We start from the raw sequence: 18,766 nt of genomic DNA, 5'->3' as shown, positions 1-18,766 counted from the left end.
GAAAATTATACCTGTTAATTTTTTGCTATAAGCTAGCCTTTACAGTCCAATTAAGCCGGTGCATTTAGTAAATTCTTGCACACAAAATTGCAAAGATTGACTAGTGTTGTGAGTCGTTGAGGAGAAATTTAAATAGTTTATTAAGTAGAAGAAAAAAAAGAACAATTTCTTTCAACAACAACTCTATCGAAGTACATATTTCAAAATCTTATCAATGCACAGAAATAGACATTAGGAAAAGATTTCTTCCACAAAATTAGTCTGAAAGACCCTCTCCCCTCTGCTCCCCATTGTGCAGGGTACCTTCTTGGGATTGATATCCTCCATATGAATTCAGTGTCTATGTTGAAAATTGGGGATTGAAAAACTATTTATTGTTAATCCTTTTTGGTGATTACGAAAATTTCAGGAATTTAATTTTCCTTTTTTTCTTCGCTTTATTTTTTTTTCTGTGTATTTGTTTTTATACTCCACTGTTTCAAGTGGGTCAAAATAAATTATTATTATTACTATTACGTATATGAAGGGTTCGCCATCTCGTAAATACCACGCTTTTTACACTAAAACAAATACTTGTAAAAAAAGTGAAAAAAACAACAATTTTGTATCTAAACCTCTTTGTATTTGCCCTAATTTTCTTCAGCTCTATATAAAACTTGCCATTTTAATGATTGTATTCTTACCTGTATGCACATTTAGAGCTCCTAATTTGCTACCATCAAACATATTAATCAGAAATTACCCTAGAAATTTACCTCCTTGGATAAATTTTCCGGTGGCATTCTTGCCCTTCTCACAGCATCATACGTACATACTTAAATTAAAACTTGCAATATAACACTTATAAATATTCTATTTCTTTCAGATCCTGTCATAAAATTGAAGAAAATCAAACACTATCGTAATAAAAAGAAGTACGAGTTAGAAACAACAGAAAATGGATGTCATGATACATCAGACACTGACTCAACAAGACCTAGTACTTCTATGAGCTTTGCTAGTTCTTCTATGAAAAGCTACTCAAGCACTATAGTCCCTGAATCCAAAGATTTTGACGATTCGACAACTGCTGACTTCGAAATGACCTCATACATAGCGCAACCCGAAGTTATGATGATAAAGAGTGACTTCAGTCAATCTAGAAGGGAAAGATGCACATCGCGCCCCCTGTTTAAGAAGCAAGCCCAAGCTACAGACATTATTGATTATAGCACCGAAAAAATAAGCCATGAACAAAGCACTGATGGTGAGTCTTCTTCAGCAGTCTCTTATTCACGTAGATCATCAATAATAAATGTTGTTACAACGACGGATACTCCTACCGCTCATTTAGCTTATGATCAGGAGCGTGGAACCTTAGTTTTAACAGGTCAAATGAATAAACACCGATTTAGTCGAGCATCACCCATGGATAATATTAGTGGCACAAGAGATAGTAAGGAAACGCAAGTAGTCACTACTCGAACATTATCCAAAACTTCAGTTGAGTCAGAAGAAGGGTTGGAAAACGGCTCAAGTGCAGATGAGTTTGATTTCATTGATGATAGTGAAGATGAAATCGTGCTCCGTAGAAACTACTCTCCGATTGACAATAGAAAATTAAATGTGGGATGTCCAATTGACCCAACACTGGATACCAGGCATAAGATGACAGAGCACTCACAGAAAGAGTCAAAACCTCAGACGGGCTCTGTTTTACAAACAGATTTATTAACAAAACTAAGAATTGAGAACAGGTTAAAGATACCTCTAGGTTTACATGAAGAGATTTCTGGATCGGGGATTATGACTAAACCAAATTCAGGGAAAACTTATGAGAACGAACTGGAAAAAATTGAAGAAACATTAACACAAGAAGTTAAAGACAAGATTCATTCTAGTAGCGCTTCTGTTGCCAGTAATTCTGAATCAAATATTAGCTTGAAGTCGTTGTCTGAGAATTCGGACGTTTCAGATAATAAACATGAAGAAAACAAAGGTAACGAACAAGATAAGCATTCTCTGTCTGGACCCACAGTGGATAATCCAATTCTCGAGAAACACTGTTCTGCTGGTGATCTAGATCTTGTGCTAGTGATTCCATCAGATGAACAGCATAAGTTATCTTTTACCCCAAGCAATGAAGTCCGACATTTAGATACTAGTGCCGGGACCAATAAAAGGAAAAAAAGCTCAAACATTTTAAAAGCACATAATATAGCAGCTGAGAATGTTTTATCTGCACAAGACATATCAGCTGAGAACATTTTAACGGCACTTGACATATCAGCTGATAATCAGCCTGCTTCATCCCAGTCCGTTCCAGTAAGAAAGAATTCAAATGGAAATAGCTCTTTAAAATCGGTATTGGATTCTAAAAATAGTTCAAAAGAGGTATTTATACCTGCTGAAGCGGTAGATATAAACTACTCATTTGAAAAAGAAAACACAACTCTTAAACTTGTTAACTCTGTAAGTGATGAACTACTAAACCGTGTACCACAGATATCATCACAAAAAGTAGAAGAACTGAATGGAGTGATAAAAGACTCTAGGGAAATAGAATTTAGTAACACAGTGTATGATTCTGTACAAGGTCCTAATAGAAATACTATCAAAGATTTAGACATGTCTCCTAATTCTGAAATAGAAAACCAGAATATTTTAGAGGTTCAAAACAGAAATGAAGAGAAAAGTGGTAGTGATTCTGTTCCTAGCTTAAATATGTTTTTTAATCAGCAATCTCATTGCTTCTCAAAAAGTCAATCTCTTAATGTATCATCTCGTGAGCTCTCAAAGTCACCAGTTAATGAGAACACCGACAACAGTGCAATCGAAGAGCTACCAAACGATAGTAACAGCCAAGTTGTCCCTGATTTAATTGAATATCAAGAAGCTATGACGACTGAAGGAAATATACTGATTATCCCTTTGAATAATCCTTATGTTAGTTTGCCTTCTTTTGTTCAAAGTGGATCAAGTTCGATTGAAGTAAAATCTATTAGCGAGGAATTCAATGAAGGCCAGTTCAAACCCAGATCACTTCATATGGAGGAAGAAAACTCAACGGAAAGTAAAGTAAATCAAACCCTTTCAGTAACAGACAAAAATAGGACTAGTCTTGTAAATCCGCTAGATATCTTGCAACTTCAACGTGATGAGAAAAAAAGCGAAACAATTTTGACTTCATTAACAGATAAAGGTTTAATTTCTGTTTCCCCACTTTCTATGACAGAAACAAATCTAACAAAAGAAATAGAAAATAATTATTTGGACAACGTGGAAGAACTATCAAAAGATACCCATAACGAAAATAGTCATTCTGACGGCGAAATTAATGTAGGGGGGTCCCCGAAGAAAGAAAATATAGCCCCCATTCTTGAAGAAGATTCAGAGCTCATACTAGAGCCAGTAAATCCGGGCGAGTTTGATTCAGCTGATCAAGTAGAGATTGTAAGTGTAAATGATAATTTAGGCTTTATAAGGCTCAAAACATCTGCAGTCAGGCTACTGTCTTCACGACTAAGCAAAATCATGTCTTCAGAAGGAGAGATTTACCATCCTGGAATTTTAAGCCTTGATGAAGCAGTCAGTATAGAGCCGTTTCTGGAATCAGAAATACCAAGTTCCAGCCAAGTTGTTCAGGAGGAAGACGTAATAATGCTTGATAATCCCGCTCATCATGTGGAAAGTGATGGCTTCAATCATAAAGTGATTCATGGGGTAGAAGCTGATGGACTGGAAGAAGGCTCTTTGCTGTCAAAAGATGGAGAAGGCTCAATACCGACAAACGCATCTAAGAATCGTTCGGACGCAGTTAAAGAATTAGAAATCGCTCTACAAATAACTAGAGGTGTACTGAAAGAAGCACAAAATGCTTTTAATGATGCTGCTTCGACCCCATCTTCGTCTTTAGGTGACACTCCTCTTCAAATCTATTTGACTGAAGAAACCAATCCAACAATTGATAAAGATTCTAATGCTAGTAAACCGTCATCTTCAGCACAAATACACGATGTTCAAAGAAAAATCAATGTTACTCCGCCAAAAATTTCGCCAATATTGGAAGAAACCATGCAAAACTTGGTTGCAAGTTCAAGATCACCTTCAAAGAGTCCGCCCCTGAGAAAAGTAGAGCGAGCCAAAGATGGCACATCTGTAAGTTCTTTCACTTTCTTCTTTCTTCTCCCTAGGTATTGTATTTTTTGTATTTTAGAATTTTAATACGGGGACAGCCTTTGCTCTTTTTTAATGCTTTTGGATAGCTTCAGATATTCAGGGGGTCTAATATTATGAAATTTCTTGAAATTAAGCATTCTTTTGAATGTATCTTATTCATCATATACGAATACTGCTATTGTTTTTTATTGTTGGACGGAAAGGTGGTTGTACTTTGGGTTTTAAGAAGTAAGATTTGTTAGCAAGAACCATGATTCGTTCAGGTGAGATATGAAAAAGTTTACTTTTCTGTCCTAAAAAATTAATCAAAGGGTAAAAGAGTACCAACAATATATTCAAAAATAGTTGAAAGTTCTTTCAAAAATTCAGTATTTTTCGTAAATAAGGGAGATACAGATCTTTTGTCATTGAGAAGCAACTTCAGTGCGTCTTCCATGATTCAGAAAGTCTAAATTGTCAAAATCTTGAATTGGCTTTACCCTAAAACTCAAAAATCTAGGCAAAGTTGTTTTGTTACATAAATCCAAGAAGGGAATGTACCTACAAAGTTTTGTCAAAAGTTAAAGTCACGGGTAGTAAAATGTTGAGCTATTTTTACTTAAAAAGATTCTCCTTCACTTTTAATAGCAGTTAGAATTATATTCCAGTAGTTCTGATAGAACTAAACTTCAACATAAAGACAAAAATAATTTCAAGCTATTACAAATTTTATGTTAAAAGACGGAAAATTATTCAAAGGGGTAATAAGTACATCCGATTAAATCAATGATACGAAAATCACTCTGAGAGCACAAAATATAATTATATTATATTTATTTAAGGTTTTTCTGACATATATATTTATCTTTGTGTCGTTACTGTATTTTTTTTCAGTAACTTCTTTTTTTGTTGCATTTATTACAAAGTATTCGATATCTCTCTTTAGCATTACTATTTTTAAAACTAGTGTATTAAATTTGTGTTGTCTGACTTAAAAAAGTTCTTTCAAAAAAGGTTCTGACAGAACATTTAAAATATTTAAATTTCTGCATTGTCTGACAGAAAAAAAAGGATAAAATGTCCTCTGTTCTACATACAAACATAACATTACTAATCAAATGCTGCCCATTATATCAGGGCTCGGAAAACCTTTTTTGGAGGCACTTATTGTAAACTTAAAAAGTGAATGGGGATACTTATCTATATATATAAAAATAAGTTGTCTGTCTGTGGATGGATGGATGGATGTGTCAGGTGACGTCACCTGAAAAAACTGGATTAGGTGACGTCAAAACTGAAAAAACTAAAAAAAGGCAAAAACTACAAAAAAAACTAAAAACTAATAAAAAAAATAAAAAAGCTAAAAAACTATAAAGGTAAAAACCAATAAAAAACTAAAAAAAAAACTGAAAAAACTAAAAAAAGGCAAAAACTACAAAAAAAAACTAAAAACTAATAAAAAAAGTAAAAAAGCTAAAAAACTAAAAAAACTAAAAAAACTAAAAAAAGGTAAAAAACTAAAAAAAATAAAAAATAAAAAAAAACTAAAAAAAAGGAAAAAACTGAAAAATAAGCTAAAATAAAGGTAAAAACCAATAAAAAACTAAAAAAAAAAGGAAAAAACTAATAAATGACGACACTCAAAGAGAAAGCGACCAGGACAAAAGGAATGTTCGATTAGCAATCAACAAAGCACCGGGACACAGGGAGTATAAATGACGACCAGGACATAAGTAAAAAAAAAAAAAACTATCTATATATATAAAAATAAGTTGTCTGTGGATCTGTGGATCGTGGATCAGGTGACGTCACCTGAAAAAACTGGATCAGGTGACGTCAAAACTGAAAAAACTAAAAAAAGGCAAAAACTACAAAAAAAACTAAAAACTAATAAAAAAAATAAAAAAGCTAAAAAACTAAAAAAACTAAAAAAAGGCAAAAACTACAAAAAAAACTAAAAACTAATAAAAAAGCTAAAAAACTAAAAAAACTAAAAAAAAGGCAAAAACTACAAAAAAACTAAAAACTAATAAAAAAAATAAAAAAGCTAAAAAACTAAAAAAACTAAAAAAAGGTAAAAAACTAAAAAATAAATAACGACCGGGACACAGGGACACAACTACAACGGGGACACCGGGGGAAACAGGGGGATATAAATGACGACCGGGACAAAATAGATATATATATATATATCTATCTATATATATAAAAATAAGTTGTCTGTCTGTGGATGGATGGATGGATCAGGTGACGTCACCTGAAAAAACTGGATCAGGTGACGTCAAAACTGAAAAAACTAAAAAAAGGCAAAAACTACAAAAAAAACTAAAAACTAATAAAAAAAATAAAAAAGCTAAAAAACTAAAAAAACTATAAAGGTAAAAACCAATAAAAAACTAAAAAAAAAAACTGAAAAAACTAAAAAAAGGCAAAAACTACAAAAAAAAACTAAAAACTAATAAAAAAAGTAAAAAAGCTAAAAAACTAAAAAAACTAAAAAAACTAAAAAAAGGTAAAAAACTAAAAAAAATAAAAAATAAAAAAAAACTAAAAAAAAGGAAAAAACTGAAAAATAAGCTAAAATAAAGGTAAAAACCAATAAAAAACTAAAAAAAAAAAGGAAAAAACTAATAAATGACGACACTCAAAGAGAAAGCGACCAGGACAAAAGGAATGTTCGATTAGCAATCAACAAAGCACCGGGACACAGGGAGTATAAATGACGACCAGGACATAAGTAAAAAAAAAAAAACTATCTATATATATAAAAATAAGTTGTCTGTGGATCTGTGGATCGTGGATCAGGTGACGTCACCTGAAAAAACTGGATCAGGTGAAGTCAAAACTGAAAAAACTAAAAAAAGGCAAAAACTACAAAAAAAACTAAAAACTAATAAAAAAAATAAAAAAGCTAAAAAACTAAAAAAACTAAAAAAAGGCAAAAAAAACTAAAAACTAATAAAAAAGCTAAAAAACTAAAAAAACTAAAAAAAAGGCAAAAACTACAAAAAAACTAAAAACTAATAAAAAAAATAAGAAAGCTAAAAAACTAAAAAAACTAAAAAAACTAAAAAAAGGTAAAAAACTAAAAAAACTAAAAACTAAAAAAAACTAAAAAAGGTAAAAACTAAAAGAACTAAAAAAGAAAAAAATAAATGACGACACTCAAAGAGAAAGCGACCAGGACAAAAGGAATGTTCGATTAGCAATCAACAAAGCACCGGGACACAGGGAGTATAAATGACGACCAGGACACAAGTAAAAAAAAAAATTAACAAAACTAAAAAGAAGGTAAAAACTACAAAAAAACTAAAAAGAAAAAAAAACTAAAAACTAATAAAAAAACTAAAAAATCTAAAAATCTAAATAAAGTAAAAAAGAAAAAAAAAGGAAAAAAATAAAGGAGAAAAACAAAACTAAAAAACGAATGTATATACAGACCGGTACACCGGGATACAAATGACGACCGGGACACAGGGAATATAAATGACGACCGGGACACAGGGACACAACTACAACGGGGACACCGGGGGAAACAGGGGGATATAAATGACGACCGGGACAAAAAAACTAAAAAGAAAAAAAAACTAAAAACTAATAAAAAAACTAAAAAATCTAAAAATCTAAATAAGCTAAAGAAGAAAAAAAAGGAAAAAAATAAAGGAGAAAAACAAAACTAAAAAACGAATGTATATACAGACCGGGACACCGGGATACAAATGACGACCGGGACCCGGGACACAGGGAATATAAATGACGACCGGGACACAGGGACACAACTACAACGGGGACACCGGGGGAAACAGGGGGATGTAAATGACGACCGGGACACCGGGACAGGGAATGGTCGATTAGCAATCACCATCAACAAAGCTCAAGGGCAATCATTAGAATCATGAGGTATAGATCTGAATACAGATTGTTTTCCCATGGACCATTATATGTTGCATGTTCAAGAGTCGGTAAACCTGACAATCTATTTATATGCAAAGACAATGGGACAGCAAAGAATGTTGTATATTCGCAAGTTTTACGTAGTTAAAACCATATATATATATCTATCTATATTCACAGGTGGGACATAGGGACACAACTACAATGGCGCGTAACTATTATGGCGCGTAACGACTTACGCGCGCGGGGGGGCTTGGGGGGGGCGCGAAGCGCCCCCACCAACTAGGTGTTGGGGTGGCGCGAAGCGCCACCCCAACAGCTAGTATCTTATAAAGTTTAACTGTGCTTTACAATAAAATATTAATCGATGCTGAGCAAAATATGAATTGCATTCAACACCAGCGAAAAGTCTTAATGCTGTTCATTAAATACGCGATATTCATCCTCAGTTACGCCTTTTAGGAGCATTCGTCGTTAATTAAACTTCTTCCTCAATTTACTGCTAAATTATAATTTTCAGAAAAATTTCAGCGTCAATTATACCAAAATTGTTACCATGTTTGCCATAACAAACATCCATTATATGGGTTATTAAATGATTTAATTTGGTATGATATATCTTTTAACTTTTTGAGAATATTCTTCGATATTATTTTTTTTGAAACAACTCTTTTAAAGTGTCTTAACGAAAATAAAATACCACTTGTCATGTGTATCACTTGCTGTATTATTTTTTTTCTAGGACTGTCAAGCTAGGGGCTCACGTCCATAGAAATTCACTAACAGAGCGCTCTTAGAAAAAAAAAAGAAAAATACAAAATAGAATCAGAAAACCTGTAGATGAAAGTGATAACTGTAGAGTTATTCAAATAATAGCAATATGACGACCAAATTTATAATTTCTTGGCTAATGGTGCTTGAATCCAAAAGAGCCCTTTAGTCTAAAACAGTAGATACTGAATCATAATCCCACTGGAATTCGTAATCAAAAATAATTCCCATTTTGAGCTGTGGGCGTTGCTGAGTACAAATTAACGACTAACGTAGATTTAGATTTTCCATCCTTTTTTTCTGCATTCAAACCCTTGATTCCTTACTCTCCCCCCTATGACATCAGTTGAACAGCGTGTGCAGTCCCTTGATATGCATATTTTTAACAGATAGCTTTTCAGCTTTTGTGGCGGTTGATAGAGGAAAATCGTGTGCCAAATATGGAAAAAGCACAGCTAGCTGCTAATTTAGTTGACCTGAAATTTGAGGAAGAGGAGGCAGTAGAGGCGGCGATAGAGTGCACATCTATATACTCGGCTCTTACCTACCTAAGACAAGAGTGTGAGCTTTGTGCGACCAAATACCCTGCCAAAAAGGTAACGTTTTCTTATTTTATTATTAAGGAAAGAAGATTTACAAATTAACGCTTAGATTTTTGGATTGCAATAAAAATTGAAATTACAAAAGGACTCCTAGTACAGCACGATGAATGGATTTAAAGAAAGTGCCATTGAAATGATCCCTCCCCGCGTAAACTAAGTATTTGTTGAGTTTTGGAAGTGTTAGTATTTATTTGACCATCAGGGTTCAATCTTGATATAGACCTGGGATTTTATCAAATGGTTTGCTAACTTTTCAACTGTTTACTTTGCGTTTACAGTTTCTTCTTTCACTTTTTGGTTTTATTTATGCTCCTTCTTTCATTTTGTATGGTGGATTTTCATACAAATAATAATTGTGCACATTATCATGGATTATATTATCGCAGAAGCAACAAGAGTATCCTTAGAAGGTGGATTATTATTACGGACAAGGAAAGAATTAGGATAGCACAGACGACATAACGAAAATCGTGGGTTTGTCCATCTTAACCGTAAAAACAAGATAATTAACATAAATTTAGAGCAATCATGGTCCTGACATGAGCCCCTGGGGAACACCGTAACCAGTTTCAGGAGGAAAATAGAAAAGTTCATCAGCAGAGAATATCCTACCAGACTTTTATCCGAGTGTCCACTCCTTTTTATGCTCAAATGTTGTATCTTCTACGAAAGAATACTATGGGCTAAAGGTCAAGGATTCAAATCTTTTATGAACATCCAGGAATAAAGAAGCACGAATCAACCTGGAATCTAAAATAAAGTGGAGAACATTGAAAACTTTTGCGCAATAATGCTTTAAAATTCTTATTCCAACAATCTGTTCGGAGGCCATGATGAAAATCTATCCAAACTAGAAACCTTTGTTTTATGGATTATTTTGCTTGGACAAGTGAACCACTCGATTTAAATCAACTGTATCTCATCTATTTTAAAATAAATCCTCAAAATAAATTGATGCAAAAAAAAATAATAAGACTCCCTTTTTTCTTGTGCAAGCGGTGATTAAGATCGAAGGAAAGCAAATGCTTTTAAGACCTTTTTTTAACAAGGGGTGGTTTTTCTTATGAAGAAAAAAGCTTGTTTATATATATCTATATATGTAAAAATAAGTTGTCTGTGTGTCTGTGTGTTGAGTGACGTCATGTTTGTGTGTCGACTGACGTCATGTTTGTCGACTGACGAAATTACAGACCGGGACATCGGGACACAAATGAAGACCAAGACACCGGGATATAGGGAATATAAATGACGACCGGGACACTCAAAGAGAAAGCGACCGGGACACAAGGAATGTTCGATTAGAAATCACCAACAACAAAGCAACGGGACACAAATGAAGACCGGGACACAGGGAATATAAATGACGACCAGGACACTCAAAGAGAAATTACAGACCGGGACACCGGGACACAAATGACGACCGGGACAAAAATGACGACCGGGACACAGGGAATATAAATGACGACCGCGACACTCAAAGAGAAATTACAGACTAGGACACCGGGACACAGGGAAACAACTACAACGGGGACACCGGGGGGGAACAGTGGGATATATAAATGACGACGGGGACACAGGGAATGTTCGATTAGCAATCACCGTCAACAAAGCTCAAGGGCAATCATTAGAAAAATGAGGTATAGATCTGAATACAGATTGTTTTCCCCGTGGACAATAATATGTTGCATGTTCAAGAGTCGGTAAACCTGACTATCTATTTATTTGCACAGACAACGGGACAGTCAAGAATGTTGTATATTCGCAAGTTTTACGTAGTTAAAAAATATATATATATATATATATATATATATATATATATATATATATATATATATATATATATATATATATATATATATATATATCTATATTCACAGGTGGGACACAAGGACACAACTACAATGGCGCGTAGCTAATATGACGCGTAACGACTTACGCACGCGGGGGGGCTTGGGGGGGACGAAGTGTACCCACCAACTAGGTGTTAGTAGGGAAGCGCCCCCAACAGCTAGTAGGGAATATAAATTACGACCGGGACACTCAAAGAGAAAGCGACCGGGACACAAGGAATGTTCGATTAGCAATCACCATCAACAAAGCACCGGGACACAAATGACGACCGGGACACAGGGAATATAAATGACGACCAGGACATAAGTAAAAAAAAAACTAAAAAAACTAAAAAAAAGGTAAAAACTACAAAAAAAACTAAAAAGAAAAGAAACTAAAAACTAATAAAAAATACTAAAAAAGCTAAAAAACTAAAAAAAAACTAAAAAAGAAAAAAAAATAAAAAAAGGAAAAAAACTGAAAAATTAAGGAGAAAAACAAAACTAAAAAAAAATATAAATAAAAATAAAAAAACTAAAAAGGGAAAAACTACAAAAAAAATAAAAAGAAAAAAGAAAAAAAACTAAAAAACTAAAAGAAAAAGTAAAAACCAAAAAAAAACTAAAAAGAAAAAAAGGGGGAAGACACAAAAATGTATTTCATCATATACCAATTCAAAAACGAATGTATATACAGACCGGGACACTGGGACACAATCCGTTGATGGATCACCATCAACAAAGCTCAAGGGCAATCATTGGAATCATGAGGCATAACTAAAAAAAAAACTAAAAAAAGGTAAAAAACTAAAAACTAAAAAAAAGACCAATTCAAAAACGAATGTATATACAGACCGGGACATCGGGACACAAATGACGACCGGGACACCGGGACACAAGGAATATAAATGACGACCGGGACACCCAAGAGAAATTACAAACTGGGACACCGGGACACAAATGACGACCGGGACACAGGGAATATAAATGACGATCGGGACACAACAACAACGGGGACGCCGGGGGGCACAGGGGGATATATAAATGACGACGGGAACACAGGGATTGTTCGATTAGCAATCACCATCAACAAAGCTCAAGGGCAATCATTAGAATCATGAGGTATAGTTCTGAATACGGATTGTTTTCCTATGGACAATTATATGTTGTATGTTCAAGAGTCGGTAAACCTGACGATCTATTTATATGCACAGACAATGGGACAGCGAAGAATGTTGTATATTCGCAAGTTTTACGTAGTTAAAAACATATATATATATATATATATATATATATATATACATATATATATATATATATATATATATATATATATATATATATATATATATATATATATATATATATATATATATATATATATATATACTACTACTACTACTACTACTAATAACTCACTGCAGCACCAAGCCGCCTGAGGCCAACACAGCTACGCACGCTCCTCCTCCAACCTAATCTATTTAAAGCCTCCCTCTTTACACCCTCCCAGGAAGTTCCCATTTCCTTTAAATCCTTATTTATGACATCCTCCCAACCCAGACAAGGACGACCTGCTTTCTGTGTAGCCCCAGATGGTTGGCCAAAAAGGACAATCTTCGGTAATCTGTCATCCTTCATCCGTAGAACGTGGCCTAGCCATCTCAACCTTTCTTTCATTATAGCCCCAGAAAGCGGGATTGAACCACACTTTTCGTACAACCTACTGTTTGAAATACGGTCAGTCAGCCGGGTACCCAGAACAATCCGTAGGCAATTTCTCTGGAAAACATCTAGTAAATTTTCATCTGCCTTTCGGAGTGTCCATGCTTCAGAGCCATATTTGACCACTGTCATCACTGTAGCTTCCAATATTCTAATCTTGGTTTGTAGGCTTATCTTTCTATTCTTCCAAACTTTTTTTAACTGTGAAAAAAACACCCTGAGCTTTAGCTATTCTACTTTTAACATCTTCACTGCTCCCACCATCTTTACTAATAATACTACCAAGGTAACTGAAGCTCCCAACCTGATCAATCTTTTCGTTACCTAAGGTCACCTGTTCATCTTCACTTATTCCTAACCTTAGTGACTTAGTCTTCTTAACATTAATTTTCAAGCCTATTTTAGCACCCTGAACTCGTAAAACCTCTAAAAATTCATTCATTTTGCTCACACTTTCATCTAATATGCTTAAATCATCAGCATAATCTAAGTCCAGGAGCGTTCTTCCTCCCCATTTGATTCCATGGTCTCCAATTGCCTTTCCTGTGCTCCTTAAGACGAAGTCCATCAAAATGATCCATATGAAGGGGGATAGAACACAACCCTGCTTAACTCCTGATTTAATACAAAACCAGTTGCTAACCTCATTTCCTACCTTAACCGCAGCAGTATTATTCTCGTACATAGCGCAAATCACTTTAATGTATTTTTCTGGTATACCATATAACGATAAGACCTTTGTTAACGCTGTTCTATCAACAGAATCGAAAGCTTGCTCATAATCGATAAAACTAAGGACCAAAGGTGTTTGACAACGAAGGGACTTCTGAATTATTAACCTAAGAGTGAAAACATGGTCGACACATCCTCTACCTTTTCTAAAACCGCATTGTTCTTCCCTTAAAACTTTGTCTACAGCATGTCTCAGTCTAAAAAGTATCATATTACTCAGTAATTTGCTACCTACAGAGACCAGACTAATGCCTCGATAATTCCGACATTCACTCTTGTCACCTTTCTTATACAGTGGTTTAATTAAGGTTTTCCTAAAATCATTGGGTACTTCCCCTTTTTCAAAAATCATGTTCATAATCTTCAGTAGCTTATTCCTAACCTCAGAGCCACCATATTTAAGGAACTCATTAATCATACTATCAGCACCTGGGGCCTTATTATTTTTTAATCCTTCTAGTACTGTCGCTAATTCTTCCTCACTAAACAAATCTTCCTTCACATCCAAGGTATCACAAACTTTTTCATTTTCATCTATATCTTTTCCTGCAACTGTATCTCGGTTTAGCACATTCTCAAAATGTTCCACCCATCTTTCTTTAACTTTTTCCTTATCACTAATTGTGGCCCCATTTCTATCTTTAACTGGGACTAGTCCGGATCGGCTACTCCCTTTCAATTTATTAACATGCCAGTATAATATTTTACTATTATGCCGTCTAGCCGCATCTTCCAGATCCTCAGCAATTTTATCCATCGCCTCCATTTCACATCTCCTTAGTTCATATTTTAATGCTTTCTCCACTTTCTTTACATTCCTTTTGTTTTCATACGACCTATCGCTCAGATAATTCTTATACAAACCCCTTCTACTCTCTATTAAACCTAAAGCTTTTTCACTAATATTCCTAGTTGCTGTCTTAGCACTCTTCCCTAAGACACCATCAGCAACTTCACAAATTGTTTTTCTGAAATTATTCCATCCATCTTCCACATTGTCAAATTTTAAACCCTCAAGTTTAGTACTCAACTGTTCCTGGAATTTTTTTCTCAAATTTTCATCCTGAAGTCTACCAACATCATAACTTTCCGGGAGGGAGTTACTCTTCCGAAATTTCAGCTTTAAATTAACCTTAGACACTACTAGATGGTGATCTTTACTTTTAACATCAATAACGGCACTCCTATACACCCTAGTATCTTGTATTGATCCTGCTAGTCTTCTGTTTACAATAACATAATCAATAAGGTTTGCTGTCTTACCATCACGTGAATACCATGTCAACTTATGGGCCATTTTGTGACCAAACACCGTATTGGTTATAACTAGGTTGTTATACCTACAAAATTGCAAATGGATTAAACAAAAAAAAAACAAGTTTTTTTAAATGAAAGTAAGGAGCCACATTAGAACTTAAAACAAACAGAAATTACTCCGTATATGAAAGGGGCTTTTCCTCCTCAACACCGCGCTCTTTACGCTAAAGTTCGACTCTTTTTCTTAATTCTACATTTTAAAACAGTAAAAAACTTTAGCGTAAAGAGCGAGGCGTTGAGGAGGAAAGCCCTTTTCATATACGGAGTAATTTCTGTTTGTTTTAAGTTTTAATGTCGCTTCTTACTGTCATTTAAAAAAGCTTGTTTTTTTTTTTAATTTCTGGACGTTTTTGAATTAATGCATGTTTAGATTTGCGCTCTCAGCACATAAATAATTAAAACGAAATTTGCATATTAATTTTTTTGGGATAAATGGCTTTTTCATAGTTTTAATCTGCAGATCGGGAGAAAAAAGGAGCGAGGAAGGAGGCCTAGTTGCCCTCCCATTTTTTGATTACTTAAAAAGGCAACTATAACTTGTAATTTTTTACGAACATTTTCATAAGTAAATAATATACGTAACTTACGAATTAAATCACGTAGCGAACTTCTATATTCGTATGTTTTTATTGCGTATATGAGGGGGCTCATCCCTCGTCGATACCTTGCTCTTTACATTAAAGCTTAAATTTTGTCCCAATTCCTTAAGAATGACCCCTGATTCACAAAGGCCGTAGAATACATAGTTGAAATTACTAAAAATACTTTAGTGTAAAGAGTGAGGTACTACGAGGAGGTAAACCCCTCATATGCGTAATGATTTCTGTTCGTTTTAATTTCTAATGCTGCTTCTCACTTTCAGTGGAAAACACTTTTCATATTTATTTTTTCATTGTTTTTTAAATAATGCTAGAAAATCCTGCACCCCCTTCGTTGTAAGTCTCATCTCCCATGAGAAGTTCCTCCATGGAAAGTTCCTCCATGGGGGAGTTCCTCCATGCGGGGGAGTAAGTCGTATCCAAAGACATAGTTATTAGGTTTTCCGACTATGGTGAATAAAATGGCAATCTCACAATTTTGATCCGGTGACTTTGGGGAAAAATTAGCGTGGGAGGGGGGCTAGGTGCCCTCCAAATATTTTGGTCACTTAAAAAGGGAAAAAGGGCACAAGAACTTTTAATTTTCGTTGGAATGAGCCCTTTCGTGACATTCTAGGACCACTCAGTCGATACGATCACCCCTGGAAAAAACAAAAACAAATAAACACGCATCCGTGATTTGTCTTCTGGCAAAAAATGCGAAATTCCATATTTCTGTAGATAGGGGCTTGAAACTTCTACAATAAGCTTCTCTGATACACTGAGTCTGATGGTGTAATATATTTTAAGGGGGTGTTTCCCCCTATTTTCTAAAATGAGGCAAATTTTCTCATGCTCGTAACTTTTGATGGGTAAGACTAATCTTGATGAAACTTATATATTTAAAATCAGCATTAAAATACAATTCTTTTGATGTAACTATTGGTATCAAAACTCCATTTTTTAGAGTTTCGGTTGCTATTGAGCCGGGTCGCTCCTTACTACAGTTCGTTACCACGAACTGTTTGAAAAGATAAGTTTTATACATATAAAAGGGTATACTTCAAGCATGCTAATAAAAAATATTTGGTTACTGATAATAGTTTGACAGGCTATTTGATATCCTTGAACCATATCATTCGCAGCAGATTTTCTCATAGTTCCTATACTCAACGAGTGTGAATATGATGCAACAAAAATGTAAAAGTGTTCATGGAAACGTCACGCTAAGCTGACACAAATAAATTTTTTCTGTTTTCTATTGCCTTGTTTAATCTGTAAATATTTTTCAACAAGTATGTCGATACAATTTATATTTGGGCTATAAAGTGCATCTTTTGTGATATATCACATCCTTTCGAGCAATATTTTTCTGAACTTGTTTTTATTTATAGATGATATCGATGTTGAATTGTACACACCGTTGTTGTCGATACTGTGCTGCAGCGTATTTTAGCACCCAAATACGAGACAGGCCACTAAATGAACTTGTTTGTCCTTTCTGTCATGAGCCTTCTTTTGAAGATGGTGAAGAAGAGGCTTATGAATATTTCACCCATCTTGAAATTATGCTCAAAGATCTGTTAGAGACTCCCGTTTTTGAGCTATATGAAAGAAAAATGAGAGATTGGACACTATCCAAAGATCCTAATTTCTGGTGGTGTCACAAGGTAAACAGATTTTTGTATTATCTTCATCTGAAACAAATGTGATCACGTAGGGACATCTTATTTTGTGATTTAGTCACTTCTACTTTCCTTGAATTTTCCAGGGTTTCTCCAAATCCCCCCCCCAATAGAAAATGTGCTCTTTGAGCTCTCTAAAAATTAACATTTGGGAATGCACGAACGTTAAAAAAAATACAAATCGTTTAATTTCGCTAAGGTTGATTTTCGGTGAGATTTCAGAGAACTTTTGGTGAAACTCCAGGAAACTAGCATAGTCTAGGATATTGGAAGGACTAGGCATAGTAGAATTATCATCTGAGGTCAGCCATAAATATTAACTTGTAATAAAAGGAGTGTTAAAAGGTAGTCGATTTTAAGAATTGATTTTTTTTTTCTCGCTTCTTTTCGAAGCAAGTCCAGGGATCTTTCATTTGAAGGACTACTCCACAGTTTGTGTAATTAATGCCTCTATATTTCAGTTTCAATATCATGTTTGTTATACGTAGCTTTTGCTTTATTTTCATCCGTTTTGATTTACCAAGTCTAAGGAACAAATTAATTTCCACATCTTTGGCCAAGTTAATTTCTTACGAACATACATTTTATGTGCTGCAGGGTTTTCAACCAATTATTATCTGAGATGTCTCTGCTATTTATTTTTTTTGAATAATTAAACGCCCTTTTTGTCACCAATGAAAAAGAATGGTTTCGTTTTTTCTCAATTTGTTTCATGTTCATCTTTTCATACTTTTTTGTCATCAAAACTTGTAATCAAACCTACTGAAATTGTACCAAAGCCAAAGTACATATTTTCATGTTAAAAAGAAATAAAAGAGAATAAAAAATTTCCCTCTCCTCGGAAATCAAATCTATATGTATTAGTAGTTCCTAGTCGTTTCATGGATAAAAAGGAAGTTACTATAGACAAATTTTATTCTGTCAGGAAATTTAAAATTGCTTATGATTAACTGGATAATTTGTTTATCACTGGTAGTAGCCGTTTTTTTTTCTCTAGTCCGTCGTTTTCAGTTAATTTCGAGAAGCTAGAAAGGGTCTAACCCTCTGCGGAAGCGGTTTGTTTTGGCGGGATGAATGGAAGTGAATATAGTTTTGGGAAAGCTGCGTATAATTCTTCCTTGAGACCCCTTTGAAGTTCTTGAGGGAATGATAACAAGAAAAAAAAAATAAGTTATTGCTGTAGAAGAAACAAGTATATTGCTAATTTGGAACAAAAATGAGGCAATCCATGGTTTGTTCCAAAATTGGGTGAAGGTTCATGGCGGGTCCGTACCCCTCCCCTGTTTTTCTGTGTCAGCTTTTTAGCAGTTTACGAGGTTGAAAAAATGAAATAGTCATAGATTTGATGAAGCAGATGATCGGCTAAAAAGGGAAAGACAGGAGAGGCATATGTGAAATAGTGTAAACTTTTTTCACAGAAATACTAGGTTGACAAAGTCATCTGAAGCAGAAATCTCAGCAATTCTACTTAGCCAATATTTATCAAAGGATGTCAGACA

At 34.3% G+C, this 18,766-nt stretch overlaps 1 protein-coding gene across 3 annotated transcripts in view; it reads left to right on the top strand.

Moving 5' to 3' along the window:
• The window catches only part of LOC136028127 (E3 ubiquitin-protein ligase lubel-like), a 203,273-nt gene that overhangs the window by 163,834 nt on the left and 20,673 nt on the right, over positions 1-18,766 (top strand). For all 3 annotated transcript variants that reach the window (XR_010617748.1, XM_065705773.1, XM_065705774.1), the window contains exons 17-19: positions 866-4,137; positions 9,204-9,398; positions 16,977-17,252. Coding sequence is in view for 2 of the 3 variants with exons in the window: in XM_065705773.1 (XP_065561845.1) it covers positions 866-4,137; positions 9,204-9,398; positions 16,977-17,252 (3,743 nt within the window). In the remaining variant the exon portion in view is untranslated. The remainder of the gene's footprint in view (positions 1-865; positions 4,138-9,203; positions 9,399-16,976; positions 17,253-18,766) is intronic.

This window comes from Artemia franciscana, chromosome 6, assembly GCF_032884065.1.
Source record: "Artemia franciscana chromosome 6, ASM3288406v1, whole genome shotgun sequence".
Lineage (NCBI taxonomy): Eukaryota > Metazoa > Arthropoda > Branchiopoda > Anostraca > Artemiidae > Artemia > Artemia franciscana.
This window is presented reverse-complemented; position numbering and strand designations above follow the sequence as displayed.